At 38.0% G+C, this 20,716-nt stretch overlaps 1 protein-coding gene across 1 annotated transcript in view; it reads left to right on the top strand.

Annotated features, from left to right (window-relative positions):
- Nucleotides 1-16,171, top strand: part of LOC140157212 (6-phosphogluconate dehydrogenase, decarboxylating-like) — a 41,824-nt gene extending 25,653 nt beyond the window's left edge. Inside the window, exons 12-14 of the mRNA XM_072180330.1 lie at nt 8,637-8,736; nt 9,586-9,708; nt 12,681-16,171. Of these exons, the coding sequence (XP_072036431.1) occupies nt 8,637-8,736; nt 9,586-9,708; nt 12,681-12,800 (343 nt within the window). The 3' untranslated portion in view covers nt 12,801-16,171. The remainder of the gene's footprint in view (nt 1-8,636; nt 8,737-9,585; nt 9,709-12,680) is intronic.
- Nucleotides 16,172-20,716: the final 4,545 nt, after the last annotated feature.

Here is a 20,716-nt window from a genome sequence, read left to right as displayed (position 1 = left end):
CCGAAACTGCATGTAGCTGAGCGCATGCATGCCATATGGCCATATCTGTAATCGCCATAGGGTAGCAACAACATATACAAGATTAAGCCTTTTTAAAATGAAATTTTATGCATACCAAATTTTATCGGCTAAACACGCAGTTATGCCGTTTGAAATGACACGACAATTACTTGTAATTTGAGACAAATCGTGAAATTGCTAACACATCCAACAAAAAAAAAAAAAACAAAAAGCCTGCATTTAATTTAAAAAATATATAATTTAACTTTTCCCTGATGTTCATTTAATTTTGTGCATTTAGCATTCTATTCAGTAGGCAAATTTCCCAATACTACAATGTACTACAGTACACACATAACCTATGATTCTGCATGGCCATAGATGCTTGTTATGTAACACCTTTTGTAATTTACACCCTTAATCCAAGGTTATGAATATAAAATGAGGGCTAGCTGTTTACATTGTCTGTTTGCATTGCAATGGACCTGTGATTTTGCACAATGGATCTTGTTATTGCATGCTAAAAATATCCCATGTTGTCTAAATGGAAGAATGTTTTATAAATGGGGGTGCCCTAAAATTACACCCACAATCATACCCCTAATCTAACCATCGCAATAACCCTAAATCCTATATGTACTTCTAACGTATAGCCGTCCCTAATTCTAAACCCTAACCTAATTTTTGAAGTCGGCGCTCGACGTCGCGAAATGACAACCGCGACGTCTAGAATAGCGTCGAAAGCGAGACGACCGAGACGCGTCCAGCAAAAATCACGAAACACGATAACTCCCATCGTTCCGCTTCAGCGCCGCCGTCTGTGCAGCAAGTCGGTATACGACGACGTTGTCGTGCCGATAAACTCTAACTCTATGTCCGAACCCCAACACAAATATTATACAGCACCCATGCATAGCATGTGTGCACTGATGCTGGTATAATATTATACAGCATCCATGGTATAATATTATACGCAATACAGCATATACTTAGTAGATGCAGTGCACTGATCCATGGTATAATATTATACAGCACCCATGCATATAGCATGTGTGCACTGATTCCTATTTTTTTTTTTTTTTTTTTTAAACTTTTAACTTAAAAAATGAACTTTCTCTGGTCCGCTTTCAGAAAAAATCATGTTCATGCAGTGCACTGATGCTGGTATAATATTATACCAGCATCCATGGTATAATATTATACCAGCAATACAGCATATGATGCAGTGCACTGATCCATGGTATAATATTATACCAGCATCCATGGTATAATATTATACCAGCAATACAGCATATACCTGATGCAGTGCACTGATGCTGGTATAATATTATACCAGCATCCATGGTATAATATTATACCAGCACCCATGCATAGCATGTGTGCACTGGTATAATATTATACAGCATCCATGGTATAATATTATACCAGCAATACAGCATATGATGCAGTGCACTGATCCATGGTATAATATTATACCAGCATCCATGGTATAATATTATACCAGCAATACAGCATATACTGATGCAGTGCACTGATGCTGGTATAATATTATACCAGCATCCATGGTATAATATTATACGCAATACAGCATATACTTAGATGCAGTGCACTGATCCATGGTATAATATTATACAGCACCCATGCATATAGCATGTGTGCACTGATTCCTATTTTTTTTAATTTTATTTTTTTTTAAACTTTTAACTTAAAAAATGAACTTTCTCTGGTCCGCTTTGAGAAAAAATCATGTTTAAGGTTCGCTATCGCTAATTTAAAATAAGGTTCGCTATCACTAATTTTGAATAAGGTCCGCTGTCACTAATTTATTTCGCTATCTCTAAGGTTCGTTATCACTAATTCCAATAAAGGTCCGCTATACCTAAGGTTCGCTATCACTAATTTTGTTTCAGGTTCGCTATCCCTAATTAATTAAGGTTCGCTACTAATTTCGATTAAGGTTCAGCTATACCTAAGGTTCAAGTTATCACTAAGGTCCACTATCTCTAATTTTAAATAAGGTCCGCTATCTCTAATTACAAATAAGGTCCGCTATCTCTAATTTTAAATAAGGACCGCTATAGCTAACCTTATTTGAAATTAGAGATAGCTAACCTTATTTAAAATTAGAGATAGCTTAACCTTATTTAAAATTAGAGATAGCGAACCTTATTTGAAATTAGTGATAGCGAACCTTAGAGATAGCGTAACCTTAGAGATAGCGAACCTTATTTAAAATTAGAGATAGCGAACCATAGGGATACCGGGATTGTTAAAATTAGAGATAGCGGACCTTATTTTAAATTAGTGATAGCTAACCTTAGAGATAGCGAACCTTCAATAAATTAGTGATAGCGGACCTTATTTAAAATTAGAGATAGCGAACCTTATTTAAAATTAGTGATATCGAACCTTAGAAATACCGAACCTTTTTCAAAATTAGTGATATCGAACCTTAGGTATAGCTTAACCTTTTTCGTAATTAGTGATAACGAACCTTAGAGATAGCGAACCTTAGAGATAGCGAACCTTAGAGATAGCGAACCTTAGAGATAGCGAACCGTAACCGTGGTGGGGTGGGGTATAATTAAAATGTCAATTCCTGTTTGGAAAAGTTGTTTGTTTGAAATTATTTGACATAACTTTTAATCATTGTTGTTTTTGTATAAAAAAAATCTCAAATACTATAATTTGAGATTAAGATTAATCCTTAAAGTGGAGAGTATCTAATAAAACTTTGATCAATATGATGAGTCCAAACAGTGATGAGTCCATAACTTAAATCGGAGCTGTCCATGCTGGGATATCCCGTGTTTTAAAAGGAGCACCGGTATAAGATTGAGCTATGGTGCTTTAACCTGGGCTTATACCTTGTAAGTAGGAGCGGGGTGTGTTGGGGGAGTGTTCGTCATAAATTGAAAGTGTAGAATTCGCGTACTTTTTGTCTATGCCCGTGCAACGGGCATAGATATTGTATTTGTTGTGTTTAGTCTTCGGCTTCTCCTCCTCCTCCTTCTCCTTCTCAAGACCAGTCCTTTGCACTCCTCTAGCTTAAGAACTAAAGTAGCCTCGGGCCCATACTTGGTACGATGATGGCCCATGACCCTAGAACCCCCCCCCCTCCGTAAAACCGCCCCCCCCCCAATTTACGAAATGTTCCACTTTTTGCCGTAATTGTGTGTAAAATTAGTTAATCCCCACCCACCCCCCTATTCACTTTGACCCAATGCCCCCCGAAAACAATTCCTGGTGCCGGCACACACTATATCCTACACCAGACTCGTGTACACACCCCAACCCATCCACATCGACTCAGTTTCATGTGCGTGAGCGCTAAAGTTAAAAATCTAGATTTTGCGCTCAATTTTAAGTTATGAGTTATGGCATTAGAGCACCCTGAGCTATTACCTCGCACCCCAAGCTACCATCCCGCACCCTGACCTACCACCTCGCACCCTGAGCTACCACCTCGCACCCCGAGCAACCAACTCAGTCGCACCCCAAGCTACCACCTCGCACTTTTAAGCAACCACCTCGCACCCCTGAGCTTCCATCTCGGACTTGAGCTGCCATCTCACACCCCGAGCTATCACCCCTCACCCCGAGCTACCATCCCGCACCCCGAGCTATCACCCCGCACCCCTAGCTACCATCTCGGACCCCGAGCTACCATCTTGGACCCCGAGCTTCCATCTCGGACTTCGAGCTGCCATCTCGCACCCCGAGCTATCTATCACCCCTCACCTCGAGCTACCATCCCGCACCCCGAGCTATCACCCCGCACCCCGAGCTACCATCTCGGACCCCGAGCTTCCATCTCGGACTTCGAGCTGCCATCTCGCACCCGAGCTATCTATCACCCTCACCTCGAGCTACCATCCCCACCCTGAGCTATCACCCCGCACCCTGAGCTACCATCTCGAACCCCGAGCTACCATCTTGGACCCCGAGCTGCCACCCCGCACCCCAAGCTACCATCCCGCACCCCACGCTATCACCCCGCACCCCCAGCTATCACCCCTCACCCTGAGCTACCATCCTGCACCCTGAGCTATCACCCCTCACCCTGAGCTACCATCCCGCACCCTGAGCTATCACCCCTCACCCTGAGCTACCATCCCGCACTTTTGAGCTTCCATCTCGGACTTGAGCTGCCATCTCGCACTTTTGAGCTATCACCCCTCACCCCGAGATACCATCCCGCACCCCGAGCTACCACCCGGCACCCCGAGCTACCATCTTGGACCCCGAGCTACCATCTTGGACCCCGAGCTACCATCTTGGACCCCGAGCTTCCATCTTGGACCCCGAGCTTCCATCTTGGACTTCGAGCTGCCATCTCGCAACCTGAGCTATCACCCCTCACCCCGAACTACCATCTTGGACCCCGAGCTACCATCTTGGACCCCTGAGCTACCATCTTGGACCCCTGAGCTACCATCTTGGACCCCGAAGCTTCCATCTTGGACCCCGAAGCTTCCATCTTGGACTTCGAGCTGCCATCTCGCAACCTGAGCTATCACCCTCACCCCTGAATTACCATCCCCACCCTGAGCTATCACCCCGCACCCCTAGCTACCATCTCGGACCCCGAGCTACCATCTTGGACCCCGAGCTTCCATCTCGGACTTCGAGCTGCCATCTCGCACCCCGAGCTATCTATCACCTCTCACCCCGAGCTACCATCCCGCACCCCGAGCTATCACCCCGCACCCCGAGCTACCATCTCGGACCCCGAGCTACCATCTTGGACCCCGAGCTTCCATCTTGGACTTGAGCTGCCATCTCGCAACCTGAGCTATCACCCGGCCCCGAACTACCATCCCGCACCCCGAGCTACCGGTATCACCCCGCACCCCTAGCTACCATCTCGGACCCCGAGCTACCATCTTGGACCCCGAATTACCATCCCCCACCCCGAGCTATCACCCCGCACCCCTAGCTACCATCTCGGACCCCGAGCTACCATCTTGGACCCCGAGCTTCCATCTCGGACTTCGAGCTGCCATCTCGCACCCTGAGCCAGCACCCCGAGCAACCATCACCCCGCACCCCGAGCTACCATCTCGGACCCCGAGCTACCATCTTGGACCCCGAGCTTCCATCTTGGACTTCGAGCTGCCATCTCGCAACCTGAGCTATCACCCTCACCCCGAACTACCATCCCGCACCCCGAGCTACCGGTATCACCCCGCACCCCTAGCTACCATCTCGGACCCCGAGCTACCATCTTGGACCCCGAGCTTCCATCTCGGACTTCGAGCTGCCATCTCGCACCCCGAAGTAAAACATGATGAGCCCCTTCCCCCCCCTCCATCTACACCAGAGAAGATGAGCATCTCCTCTGGTCTAAACCAACTATATTGCTTCCAATGCAAAGATAAAAAAAAGTTTTGCTTCTAACCCATGGCAACGGTTGAAAGATGTTATTTTTGGAATGTTGACAACATATACCATATGCATCGAGTTGTAACCATGGTGACCACGTGGTTTTAACTGGGCGGCGTGTCCTTTGTGGTCCCTTTGTGGTCGACTTCTGGCACGTTCAAAACAAGGATGTAGTTCAAACCAACCGATCACAAATGATGTGGGCCGGGGATGTGGGAAGGACACCTGATGATCATTTTATGAATGGGGCAACATGTGTTTATTATAATTATATGTCTTGATCCATGCATGAGTAATCTTGAATATGATGGGAAACAATAGCTTGGGTCTTTTGAACTTGGAAGATACGTACCTGGAATAAATCAGAAAGGAATAAAAATCGGCAAAAAATACAGCGATGGATTATCAAGGAAATACGAAATCGTGGACAATTTAGAATCTTGCTGATCAAAAATGACAGAAGGAAATAATATATTGTAATGATCGAATTATTATTACTATTATTATTTGTTAATTAATCATTTGGTTTTGAGATGAAAAAAGTGAAACATTCATCAGTTTTTTAGTTTTTCCATTTTTGTTGGCAACATTGTTTTTGCCAAGTAGAAAAAACCTCAGTTTTTATTAATTGCAATTATTATACAGCAACTACTTTATAAAGCCAAGTGTAAATTGTTTGTAAACACGTTAAACGGACGGTACATGCACATAATTACACATGCTCATCATCGGGTCAAGTGGGTACGTTGACGCTACTCAAGACTTTCTCACGGTCCTTCCATGATTTCATTTGGAGATGAACAGGAAGCAGCATGATGTTTTAAAATAATATTTTAATGTGGACTACTGGACTATCCATATCCTAGACGTTTATATCAGATTGAAGACAATTATATTTCTTTGAACTTCATGCTTGGGTTGGACGACGAACTCGCCAGACCACTGACAACGCGACCGGTCTTTCCTGACATTGGTACCCGGCCTTGCCGGCTTGCCGGTAGGCCTATAGTTACTTTGTTAGGCCAACCTTCGAAGTTCGAGGCACGAGAATGATGGATATAGTTACATGGAGCGGCGGCAGAAAGTTAATTGATGACGGTATTTGCTGGAAATTGTATCAAAATGGAGAAATAACCGGGAGAATTAAATGCCGTGCCGACAATTTATAGCATTTGATCATGGAATATATCTACCAATAAATGTTGGCTTTTTTGTTTTTGTTTGAACCGCACCGGATCCGGATGAAGTAGTTAACAACAATGTTTAACCAGTACCGTAGTGTAGGTATCCAATTGATCCGGCATCCTCATGCCATCATCTATCTGTAAATTGTGATGTGCTGATCCTGATCCAATATACTTGCATTGCGTAGAATACTTTACGAGAAAAACATTATTTTGGGACATTTGCTTGGAAGTTCTAGGCCACAAAAGGTCTGAAGTAAAACGAAATGAAGCATACATATCGTAGGCGAAAAATCCCGCGATGCGATAGTGCATCTCAACGGCCCGGTCAATGGACAACAAAACTTCCCCCGATTTTTCATGCGTTTACTCAAGAATTTTTTGAGGTAGGAACTTATAATATATTATAATTATGTCTTGAGATGTTTCTTACAAACACTCTTTCTCGGACTCTCTCTCTCCCCTCGCTCAAATCTTTGTAAACAAACATAAACATAATAAGTGACACGGAGAGTTTGCGGTACATTTTACTTTGCCTTTTCTTCCTGCAGATCTGTTTGCTTGATTTAAAAGATAATTAAGCTGTTTCGTTTCATGAACCGCCGATATAATCGGGTTTCATTGATTTTTTAAAATTGAAAATACTAAAGAGTAGCGGGAAGAGTAGGCATGAACGTCGACAAAATCCCCTGTAGTTTTAACAAGTTTGTCAAATAAACATGCACATTTTAAATTTAATATTTTACAACTTTTTAAGATCGCAGCATTGATTATCCAGCTGAAAATGGTAAATGGGTGAATATCACGACATAACAAAAAAATATTGGGAGTAGGCTTTTCTTAATCATAATTATTGTTTAGGCCTACATCAAATCATGTGCGCGATGTGCATGATATTGAACCACGTTCCAGAGATAACCATACGCGGTATGACTGTTGTGGGATTTTTTTTTCGGTTGAACCATGGTTGAACTAACTTTCATATAAATTGGAACTTGATTAAAAAAACTTTTTCTCCACGCTGACGCTGACGGTTCCTTTCTGTGATGTAATAAAAACTAACGGTCAACTATTCGATCGATCACCATAAAAATAAAACATGATAAGTGCTATACATTTCCACTTCTTAACAAAGGCTGCTTTGTCATCGTGGTAGCCCTAACAGAGTTTGTATTATACGCTAATTGAGATTGACATTTCAATGGTAAGTGCCCGGATATAAAGTGGTTCATGGTGGCTTTATTGGTTTACTCGATACTTGATGGGCATGGAGACATTGGTATTGATTTTGCTTTGGGTGGCAGTTTTGGGCGGTCTATCGACCTTTCATGTCCCTAAAATCTCCCTAAATTCTCCCTAAATTCTTTTGTCAACTTAGGCTAATTCCTCATTCATTGATGTTGATAATCTTAGGACGATTTTTCCTTGTTAGGTCGATTTTGGTTTGTAGTGAAAGTATTGGTTTTGTTACTGCACACATCAATAAAGTCATCTATTTTGAAAATTTCATTTGAATAAACACAGCTGCCAACAGCTGTGTTGGCTGTAGGCAGCAAATATGGGCTGAAATACTGATCAAACCAGATCAAGCGTATCAAAGTATGTTATCGGAAATTCTAGCCAATTAGAGTGAATTGGATTCACTTATGTGGGTGCGTACACACACGTTTACTACGTAGTGTACACAGACTTTCATCACGCTATGTTCATTCTTGAAAATGATATTTTTACTGTAACCTACTCTGCACTGCTTTGACATAAAATATTTGTGAGACATATGTTACCATAAATCTTGACTGTAAAATGGAATTTGAAAAAATTTTGGTTTTCAGGCCACTTGGCATTTATTTAGCCTAAGAAACCGCTTACTTGCGGCTTGAACTGTTGGTGAATTCTGCCTTAACCAAATAAAACACAATACTGTTCTTTGGTCATCCTAAGATGAAATATTGATATTAAAATGTCTGACACCAATGGTGATATTAAACAGAAACCATCCACACGCAAACCATATACTGCACATGACCAAAAAAGATGCTCACCATATCTAATTTCTATTTTTTGCAGCCGTTTCCTTGGCAACATCAAAGAAGCATTTGACAAGGATGCCAATCTGACCAACCTTTTGTTAGATGACTTCTTCAAGAAGGCTATCACAGACTGCCAGGTAAGAAATGAAGCAAAATGGGCTAATCCATTTGAAATTTACACTCCCCCTGTGGAAGATTTAACTAAAGTCTTTCACAGAGGGAGTGTGGGTTTTAAATAGAATAGACAATTGGGTAACTTCCATTTGAAATACTCACTCCAGTTGTGGAAGATATAGGTAAAACTATATACAGGGGGAGTGTGGGTTTTAAATAATTATCCCTAACCAATTCCATTTAGAAAACATACTCCGTCTGTGGAAGACTTAAATCCTGCCACAGGGTTATGAGATTTCAAATAGAATAGCGCATTGAGAACTTGCATCAATGAGATTTTATTATTAGGTTTCATGTACTATACAGCTATCTATTCTAAAACAAAGTGTGTATGCAGGTATGTATGTGGGTGTGTGAGTGTGAATAGGGTGTGCTTGTAAACATTGGCAAATGAGAACACACACATGAGAAATCTCTGTTCAGCAGTGGCTGCACATCAACTGTGGACATCCACGGTTCCTAGACAGTGTTTCTGGATGTAAAATTCCTTAAGTTAGTGTTATGTATGTAAATTTGATGGTTTTTATGTATTCCTGTTGTAGGTAAAAAAACATGGTTTGAATGTGTCAATAACTGTACAATATAATTTGATTTAAACTTCTCACCACGCAACATGATGTATGATGCTTATTGGATGAAAAGATGTCAAGAGAATCAGGCTGGAACTGATTACCTATAGATAAAATCTTTTGCTCTTCCCCAGCTGACTCAAAAGCTCAATTGGTTGAACAAAAGTCCTCATGTATATGGTAAGAAGATCAAATCCAATTCTATGTTTGATGTAATCCAATTCTATGTTTGTTCTCTTATAGGACTCATGGCGTAAAGTAGTGTCCGCATCAGTCCTTCGTGGTGTTCCAACCCCAGCATTCAGTACTGCCTTGGCTTTCTATGATGGATACCGATCAGAGGTTGTACCTGCAAACTTGATCCAGGTAGGCAAACTCTTCTCTTGTACTAGTGTGAACTCTGTATAGTGTGGTTTGCCAATTCATTTAGTGATGTCTATGTGAATTCAATTGAGAGTGTCCTCACAGTGCTCATTTACACATGAACATGTTTAAAGATGTCGCATAGATATGGATGCAAAACAGATGCCTCAATGCATTGATGTCATTCACTGCTCTAGACAAAAAGCATGTACTCCTTCAGTGGTATTGTTAATACATGTGTACACATAATACATCTTAGGTTGTTATGGTGATGGGAGATATTAATGTCTATGTGATCAAAGGCTGGATGCAAAAGTGGTTGACTCTCAGATTAGTGTCCGGAGTCAGTAGAAACTTTCCATCAAGTTGATTTGCTTTCAACAGGGCTTTCAACTGCCAATGATACACATAATGGTATGCTAGTGTATATGCTGATCACTATTTCATTGACATGATAGGGCGATTAAGTACAAAGTACCGACGCGGACGCACAAATTGTGCCGACTTTGAAGGTACGCATACCCAGGCCTTGCCGTTTGAGGCAAGCGATCGCTCTCGCTCGCCACTGCTCGCCCAAACTCGAATTCTAGTGAGCGATTTTCTACTCGACATGGACACTAAATATCACTCGCTGCGAATCTCCCAAAATCAGCCAGCGAATCAGCAAATTCAGTATTTAATCGATTTTGTATTCCTCAAAGTGGAGAAAGGTACAACCTGTAATTATGTACCAAATGGCATATGTATTTTGTAGGTCTATCCGGTAAAATAATTTGGGGATTTAGTTTTTAAGATATTTATATTACATTATTTGTAGACTGCAAGACACATCCAATCAAAGATGTGATATATTAAAGGTGAGTAAGGTTCATGATAGGTGATGGGGGTAATTTGACTTGTATGCGCAACAATGTACCTGGTCAAAATTACACAGTTGTCCCACTTGATGGTTGGAACCAACCATTCGTATCACAGTATATTCAAGTTTACAAATTTGTCTAAATTTGGTCAATAATGTTAACGTTGACCATATAGCCTGTGCAAATAGGTTGAGCTTGGTTTTGTTTTGGGCTAATCAAGTTCAAATCTGTACACTCCTAATATGAAAGAAAAAGCCTTAATCCCCTGTCACGGGGTGTAGATTATTCAAATGAAGTCGCCCATTCAGTTAACTCATTTGAAATTCACACTTCCCATGTGGAAGATTAAGATCATGTCTTCTATATGGGGTGTAAGGATTTCAACTGGAATAGCCCATTTTGAGCGCACATGAACAATTTGACATGATTTATCAGTGTTTTCGCATTCAGTTGCTTGAATGTTGTCGTTAGTGAAGCTACAAGTTCTGTGTACATTGTTGAAAAGTCTAATTACCCCTACTGAAATTGTATGCAAGGTTCACAAACAGCAAAAGCATCCTTGATATTCAAATTTGTCCATGTGACCATGTTCATTTTCACAATGTTATGTCAGCAGCGATCAGTCGGGGATTGACTCGGGGAATTGATTCGGGATATCGGGAAGATATACATGAAATTTCATTTTGGGAAACTTTATTTATATCTTCAATACGAAAGGTCGGCTTTTCATCCAAGCTACATACACTTTTGAGTGCATATCATTAGATTTATAAAGTTTACTACGAGGACTTTTTCAAATTTCAAAAATATTGATTTTTAATAATTTGCCATCAAATTTGTACATGTATATTATTCCCCAATTTAAAAAAATCAAAATTATTTGATATGAACATTCCTTGTAAAAAATGGATACACCGCTTTTATGTCTAAACACTTCATTTGTATGTTTGCAAATCGGCACTTGTTGATCTCACACCAGCTTTACATTTTTATGTGATTCAGCTTAAAAGTCTGTTGAGCATCATCTGTGTGAACATGTTTGCTAATAGGAAATACATTCATCAAAATTAGTTCATTACAACACAAGCTATTGGAAATTCCAAAGGGCTCATCACATGACAATGTCATTATTATAAAATAATGAAACAAATATTCAGAATGGCAAATATCTGAATATGAGCTTTACCGTATAGGAAAAGTAGGACTACTATGGGGAAACACTTTGGGTTAGAAACTTATGGAATTATGAACGTTATTCATGATTAAATACCGGAATATTAATTTTATCATGTATATTAGTTAAGTAAGCCTTTTCCATAAATTTCAAACATCTCATGATACTAAGTTGATCATCACTTCAGAAAAACATCACAACTAACATTAGCAAATACTGTTGTAAAGGTAAAGGTAAATGATAACTTACCTGTGTGGATTTCTGGTAAGGTTTTCTTAATTCAACGCTTCCTTTGAGAAACAATGGCAGTTTAGATGTTGTTATTGTATGAATTTGTAGGGAAAGATTATTCAGCAGACAATGATTATATCAATTTGGCAGAGAATTAATAGAGAAACATCTGTTGAGCAAATTTAATAAAACTGCTCTTTCATTGCATTAAAATGAGTCGTATAATGATATTGATTTGCAGCTGTGGAGATGAATTTAATTGTTTTTCATAATTGAAAAATTGTCTAGATTTGTAGGTTTAGTTCCAGATAATTCTAAAGAAACTAGTCCTGGAGAACTCATACTCTAGATAATATAAACTCAAGCATAATGCTACTGAAAATCTGTCATTTTGAGTTATCACCCAGGATTTCTGGCATTTTGTTTTCTAAGAAATGCTAAAACTGATTATAATGAGCATCATACTGCTTGATTATTTATATGATGAGCATACAAAGGTTTGCATATAGCTAATATCAACTTTTAGCATGCACTTTAAATCAGAGTTTGCCAGGCATGATATTTAATAATCCTGATGTACAATATTTTCCCCTTCAAGGTGATAGGCAAGTAGGGTGGAGTTCCATTTCTTGGTCTGATACTTCTCTGTAATGCTAAATGGAACATTAACAATTTGGTATTTTGTTCTGATTTTATTTTTCCTTTAATAGGCACAGAGAGATTACTTTGGTGCTCACACCTATGAACTACTGGCAAACCCTGGAACCTTTCACCACACCAACTGGACCGGACATGGTGGCAACGTCTCATCAAGTACCTACAATGCATAATGGAATGATCCAATACCAGATTTCAACCAATCACTGCTCTTAATTTAAGTTCAGTGAGGTGATTTAAACTGTTGAAAGGGTCCAATGTAGAATGTCAATTTATCAGTGGTATATTTAGTTTTGATTAAATATTGCTAACCGGAATTTGAACAAACGATACTTAATTTTGGTAATAAAAACTCTTTTTTCCCAATAGAAAAATGATTATAAAGATCATTGTTTTGTATTGCATTGTTTTGTCATCAGATGCCTGCACATAATCATGGCCTGAAATTCCAACATTCCAACAGTAATAACAGTATTTATGCAAATTATTGTGATTAATTAGATTATTTCTGGATTATGTAGAGCAGAAATGGAAGTTCTTTATGAAATTCTAGCAAATATTCAAAATGTATAATTTGATATTCCTCTTCATGATTCATTCATCTTGCCATCTATGTTCCAATGTAATACAGCACAATAGTCAGTACCATAAAGAGATATGGACTTGTATTTGTGCACAAAGATAAAACTGTGGAAAAACATCCACTGAACAACATACTTTCATATAATGAGCATAATGTTCTAGCCAAATGTTTTGAATGTTATTAATTCACCTTATCAGGATATCTTACGTTGAATTGAGAAGTTGTAAAAAATTCTACTTAACTGGACTTTGAGATTTTATATATTGAAGAAAATATATATTGTAAAGTTGATAGATATGCAAGTACTAACTTGGTTTGTGTTTTGTAGTTTGGGTACATTATGTATTTCCTTTAGAAAAGGTTTCCAGGTGTTTTGTTTGTTCTGTTTAAATATAGTAGTTACTCAGAAAACCACCAAAATGAGCATTTTGGATGTTGACGATCCTTATGCTGGTTTCAAACTGTCATGCCACGTGCCGCTGAATGGTGTGATACATGCGCATTCCAGATAAATGGACACAATAATGTCTTGTCATTGGCTGATATGTTATGATGCAGCGACAAGTGGCATGAAAGTCGAACAGGGGCATTGCACATTTCCCTGGACTTGGGTATTTAGTCTCAAGTAAGTTAACACTGAGTGGGCTAGTATGTTATGTCAGCGATCAGGTTTTCTGCAACTATATTACGTTTTATGTGTTGTCCATTTGTCGTAGTCCACAAAAACTATGGATCAGTGGAATTGTTAAAATTGTTATTTGTCATAATAATGATAATATCCAAATTTAAATGTTTGCAACTTATAACAGTTCTGTATACACTACTCAAAAATTGGAAGGATCAGAATTTTACAATCTTGATTTTAGCTTCTTTCTTGTTTTGTTCTTATGGTGGTAACCAAGGTGTTTTTCAGTGTCATAGGACATCAGGGCTGTCAACTCTCACCCATTGGCTGTGAGTCTCACGCATTTGGTCATTGTCTCACGCATTTGGTCATTGTCTCACGCCAAGGTAGTATAATCTCACGCCTAGGTAGTAAATCTCATGCAAAGACCCGTGCAAAGAGCTCTCAAATGAGTAATTTCTCACGCATAGTAAAAGTAATTTGTTGTCCCTACCCCCCCCACTTTTCAAGCGCCGTGGCTCAAATAATCATGGGTCAAAATGAACATTGTAGTCGGCCAAAAATAATTCCGCTCGGGTACGACAGTGTCTCACGCCTAGCAAATCCAAAAAGTTGACAGCCCTGAGGACATTAGTACTTGGTAGTGCAAGTGTTCTGTTGCCTAAATATTACTGAATGAAATGACACTCATCTGATTTACAAGGTTAATGCTATTTTTGTAAAATGCTTATAAATAAAACTGATCCTTTCATTTCTTTGAGTAGTGTAGGTGTAAACTGAAATATTTTTATATTGCAAAGTAAAATTTGAGTATTAAATGCCTTTTGGAATTTGAATATTTTTGTAATTTTGAGTAGGTCATTCACCAAAGGTGAAAAAAATATGCAACATTCAAAAACTAGCGTCAATTTCACAAATATTTTGTGCATTGTAGCGTAAATGAAGACAAAATCAGATGAAAGCAACTCATACCGTCATATGAATGACACAGTGCCATACCGTTATATGAATGACACAGTTCTGTACCGTCATATGAATAACACAATGAAAACTAGAGATGTTTTGGAACTTATTCAGGCACTTCCCAGTCAGGCCAGTAATCTCAAGCTAGTAATCGGATTAAGTTACATGCCAGACTACAAGAAAGGAGGCCACTTGAACACTACACTACATGTACATACACTACAAAATGGTGGATGCTGCAAATTAATATCTAGTGCAGAAAAGTGCTAGGGCTTGTTTTGAAAAGCCAAGCTGTAGTCAAAAGTGCATCAGATCCCAGAACTTGTCATAGTACCGGTACATGAACCTCATGTGTTGCAATTTGTGAAATTGAGGCCTGATTTAGTTATTGGGTACTTTGGTTTGTCAGTGGTGTAATGCAATAAAGATGTAGTTAGGATGGCCAGTGAGACTTCAAACTAAACTTCTAAAACTTCATTTGTATAGAATTTACTTTGTCTTCAAGTTCAGTACTGACTGTACTATTTGTGAAATTTAAGATGGGTCATTGTAGTGGGGCATTTCTCAAAGATTGCCACTGATTGTAAGTATCCAAATTCATCATAATTTCTAGATATGTTCTTATGTCTTTCGTTGGATCTAGAGAATATGATGGTTAGGGCACTTAAACATTGAAAGATTGCTATTTCTCATGGCAGTGCTAATCTCTATGTGAACACCTGTATGAATCTCACTTAGAGGGAAGCTTGTGTGAAATCGCAGTCACTTATTGATGTGAAACGGGACCAAGAAAGACAGATACGAGGTATATGGTTTTATTTGCCTCATTCAAGCTGGTTGCCAATGTTGAGACTTCTTAATCTCATACATACATAATCTATAGTAAGTATGATACTTGGGATCAATATCACACAGTTACAATTAATGGACTATTCCAGTTGAAATCCTTACACCCCTATGGAAGACATGACCTTAATCTTACACACAGGTAATGAGTGACTCCATTTGAAATATACTCACTGTGGTGAAGATTAAGGTCATGTCTTCCATAGGGGGTGTGTGGATTTCAACTGGAATAACCGATGCATCGCACGTCCCAAACCCACACAGGGTTTGTATTATACAGTTATGTCTGGGTAAAGGACTGTCGATGGGGTAAAGAAATTGGGATGCATTGCAACTGTCAGTGAAAATGACATTTGGATTTTTTGTTGTACTTGCATGATATGAATCAATCAGTACATGTGTTAATAATATGCATATCGTCTGCCATAGGTCAGTTTATTGGAAAGAATTCTATTGGTATTTGGTTAGATATATATATTTTTTGTAAAATTCTATGAGATGGGGAAATAAACCGAACTAACAGAAAAGATTTTTTTTTCATGTGTGAATTTATTTATTTGTGTGTTAAGATGTTAGCGTAATAAAGCCAATTTGATGAAATAGAATGTAGGAAATTCATAATCCAAATATGCAGAAGATGCTTTAATAATTGATCATTTTTCCAAACTTGTTCAGTCCACTGCCACCAAGTTCCTCATTTACTTTCATTTAGTAATAATTAAGAGCCATTACATAACCATAGCGCACATTGTTACTGCGAAATTACCGAAAAGGTCAATTGTTTTGGAAATGGTAGATACTTGGCATTGATATCATTTTGATTTCTGCATACTGCCAAATAACAGATTATCATAACCTGTCCCTATAATGTATAACCTGTGAAGTTCTGTGGTCAGAATAATATGAAGGGATGTAGATGCAAATGATTTTAATTGTCTGCTATCTGTAATGCGGTGATCATAGAGATGAACTGATCAAGCAAAATTAGGATAATAACACTATTCCAGTTGAAATCCATACACCCACTATTGTGGAAGACATGACCTTAAATTCTGCACACATGGAGTGTGATTTTCAAATGAGTTTACCTGAATGGGTGACTCCATTTGAAATCTACAACCCTATGTGGGAGATTAAGACCATGTCTTCCATAGGTGTACAGATTTCAACTGAAAATAGCCCAATGTCACCAAAATAATTTTTTTTACTTTAAAGGTGTGTTCTTGATTGTATGTTCTTCATTATAATCACTAAATGTTTTCAACTATCTTTCTTATATCATACATTGATGGCATTTTGATTAAATTAAAGTTGATTTGAAAGTTCTTTATAGTGATGTAAAAATCTGACAACAGAATCTTCATGATAATATCCTCAATTTGATTGACTGGGTCACATATATTCCACAATATACACAAGGCTTGTGATAGTTCTTGCACAAATACTGACGTTGTCCACATGGTCCTTTCTAAAAAGATGTTGAAGTGAGAGGGTTGACAGGAATCTACTGAAGTGCATAAACCTATACCTGCTAAGTGTTTTGTCCTGCAGAAACCACACAACTTTATATATTTGAACAGAAATAGGCCAAAACAACACATTTCTCACTAATTGATAATAGCTAGCCCCTCCTGGCCAGCTTCACTGCTGGGTATAATTCCTGGCACATGCCTGTGTAAATCCCTAGTGTGATGCAGATCTTCTGCTTTTAAAATTAGAGTATAAATAATCCAGATCCAGAAATCAAATGTCACTTTTAATTTAAGTGACATGGAGAAGGGTTCTGCAGATCTCTATAATTATGTATACAACATGTCTGGCCAGTGATCACTGGGCTTATATGCCAAGGGGGCTGTAATTTGGTCAGGGTCTTAAAGGGGGTTTGTGGTAAGCCATATCACAGTATTCAAATCTCTATAATTGGGCAAAAATTTTTATCTCCATTTAGATAGAGTGGATGGAGTATTAACTTGTGGCTGTCAAATGTGAGATATCATAATAAAATCAAGCAACAAGATTTTCAAGATGAAATTAAAAAAAATCTCAATAAAGATGCATTTATTTTTTAATAACATAATACCCCTAATAATCATGATGTAGACATGATTACAAAAGTATAAAAATAAGAAATGTATACACAATACAATATATGGCCCAGAAAAAGCAACATGGCATACTCTGGACTCACCTGACCTCATCTGAATTTCTTATAATACACATTTCATGTTATCAAAATCAAAAGTTATTTACTGACCTTACAGTTTCGATCATATTGGGCATATTATCCAACTTCTGTACACCCGACAAAGGGTGAACTAGTGCCCCCCCAAGTAGGATCAACAAACATCACACTGAAGATGGGCATCGCCCATGATGGTCGAAACTGTCAAGTCACTCAGTAAATAAATTTTGGTTTTGACAAGATTAAAGATTAAAGATGAATTTGTTCAAAAGATTAAATGTATATAATATGAGTTTCTATAAACCTAATGAATGTATATACTCATATAGGTACATTGGGCTATCCCAGTTGGAATCCTCACACCCCCTATGGAAGACATGACCTTAATCTTCCACATATGGAGTGTGAATTTCAACGTCGCAATAGTTGCAAAAGTAAGTTCCAGTATTAGATTTAATTCCAAAACTCAATTTCAAATGGTGTTACCTGAATAGATTAAGAGGGTACTACACCCCTGCCAAATTTTATGCCTATTTTTGCATTTTTCTCAAAAATTATAGCGCATTGGGGGCAAATAATATATGTATATTATAGGGGCAAGGACTACAACTACTGCACTGGAAATTTTATTTCAGCACAGACAACAGTTATGGAGTTACAGTCAAAAATGAGGGAAAACCAATATTTAATCAATAAATCAATAACTACTTACTCTGAGTTGCTGAATTTTCAGTACAGTAGTTGTGGTCCTTGCCCCTATAATATACATATCTTACTTGTCACAAATGTGCTATAATTTTTGAGAAAAATGCAAAAATAGGCACACAATTGGCCAGGGGTGTAGTACTCCCTTAAGGTCATGTCTTCCATAGTGGGTGTATGAATTTCACCTGCAATAGCCCATTAGAAAAGTTGTTGAATACTAATTATTAGTTTTGTTTCTCTTTGAGAAAATAACTAACAAATATGGTCAATTTTGCACATCAAACATACATTACTTGGGCAAGGTTTTTTTTAAATTGTTTTATCAGTACCACAAGGTATTAATCAGTACCTCTTTTATACATAACTTTTCTTTAAAATAGAAAGGAAATAGATTTTTTTTCTTATGTACAACACATTCAAAATGAAAAAGATCTCTAAATATACATACAAATATTTCAATTGTACTAATACTACATGTACCCTAAAGACCCCTGAAGACTTTTCTAACTTCCATTAAAATTTAACTTAAAATTCCAATATTGTAACATTGCATAAAATAATATATTAAAAACAGATTTTATTAATATTCATTGGTTAAGGACAAGAAGATCCCATCTGTAAATAGCTGCCGTGTGTCAGTTTAGTTCAGACATGTACAATATTTGCAGTCCTTTTGTCAAATTCTATAGGGCAACTATAATTGCAGACAAGGCCTTCTTACACTTACCCCTTATAAGGAATATTGCTAATAGCAATTGTTAGGTAAACATGATGAGCTATGATGCATGCTGGGAATGAAAAGGGTTCAAAGGCTATCAAATTCATCACCCACAGCAGTAAATTTGAGCCCTTTTCATTCCCAACATGCATCATTTTTTCCTATTACTCACTACCAACAATAAACCTTATTATTTAGATATCCATCCCTGAATGCTTTGAATGTGTGATGAATCAATTTTCCATACAGCCATATTAAAAAAAGGATTGTTTGCATCTGACCAACCATAAAACTTTTCTTTTTGGAAAAACTTTTTTCCATCAAAAAAAATTGACTGCCACAAAAAAGCTCAAAATAGTAATTTTCTGTGTTTCAAAGTCCATGTTTGCCTACAACGGATATACCAATTTATAATGCTACTGCACTAACTGCAGCATTACATCTCTTGAACATGCAATAGACATGAATGTATTTGAACTGTTCATTTAAGAAAGAATCATGTTTGAACAAACAGAAGTAGATAACAAGAATTGAAGCATTAGATTGTGCCTACGGTTGTCAGCAAGTTGTAGACCCAAGTGAGAATGCATGAATGTTGGCATGCTGGTCACTCTTTGGGGAAAATAAAGAAAAAGAAAAGTTTTTACATTCCGTCTGACCATCTATGAAAAGATGGTCTATGGACAAGCAAACAATCTTTTTTTTGCCTAATTGTATAAAATTATAACTTATTCACAATGCATCTACTGTTTATGCCATCAATTGATTCATCCATCTTGTAATAGATGTTGGCAGTGAATGCAGTCTCTGGTGGCTCTGGTGGCATGTCATTGCATGCAACATTAGTATTGATGCCAGTGGCCACTGAGTCACTAACAGTTTGTGCTACAATGAACACAGCCATCTTGGAGAACTGGTAATTTTATGTGTTTCTCTGTTAATTTGTGTGAGGCATGAAGATCGACTCCCATTTTACAATGTTATCTTCAATATCAAGTTATGTAGTTTCAAATTGTTGTGGAGGACCATACATGAAGAATGTTATCTGATCACACAAATTGGTATCTGGTGTTGAACCCCTAAAAACAGCCCAAAATCTTCCAAACCATCAATCAAATCCTTGTAAAAATGTTGATATTGTCTGCACCATCACCACTCTAGAGGCTTCAGAAAATAATTCTTTTGTAAATAATAGTATTTTAAAGCCTCCAGAGTTGACACTATTAGCAAATATACTAAAAACTACTTTTATATTTTTCTATTTCAGTGAACTCATCATAGTATCATATTTACTATGAAACAAATATTACTAACAATTACAAAAATATAAAAAGTATTAGTAACTTCAGTTACACTGAATAGTGAATACAAATAAATATCCCAGGTTTAAAACCAAGATTACATGTGTTGTATTGCCATTCAGCACATATTCAGAGGTAGTTAAAAATTATTTTCAAAGTTTATTGC

Source organism: Amphiura filiformis, chromosome 7 (genome assembly GCF_039555335.1).
Source record: "Amphiura filiformis chromosome 7, Afil_fr2py, whole genome shotgun sequence".
NCBI lineage: Eukaryota > Metazoa > Echinodermata > Ophiuroidea > Amphilepidida > Amphiuridae > Amphiura > Amphiura filiformis.
This window is presented reverse-complemented; position numbering and strand designations above follow the sequence as displayed.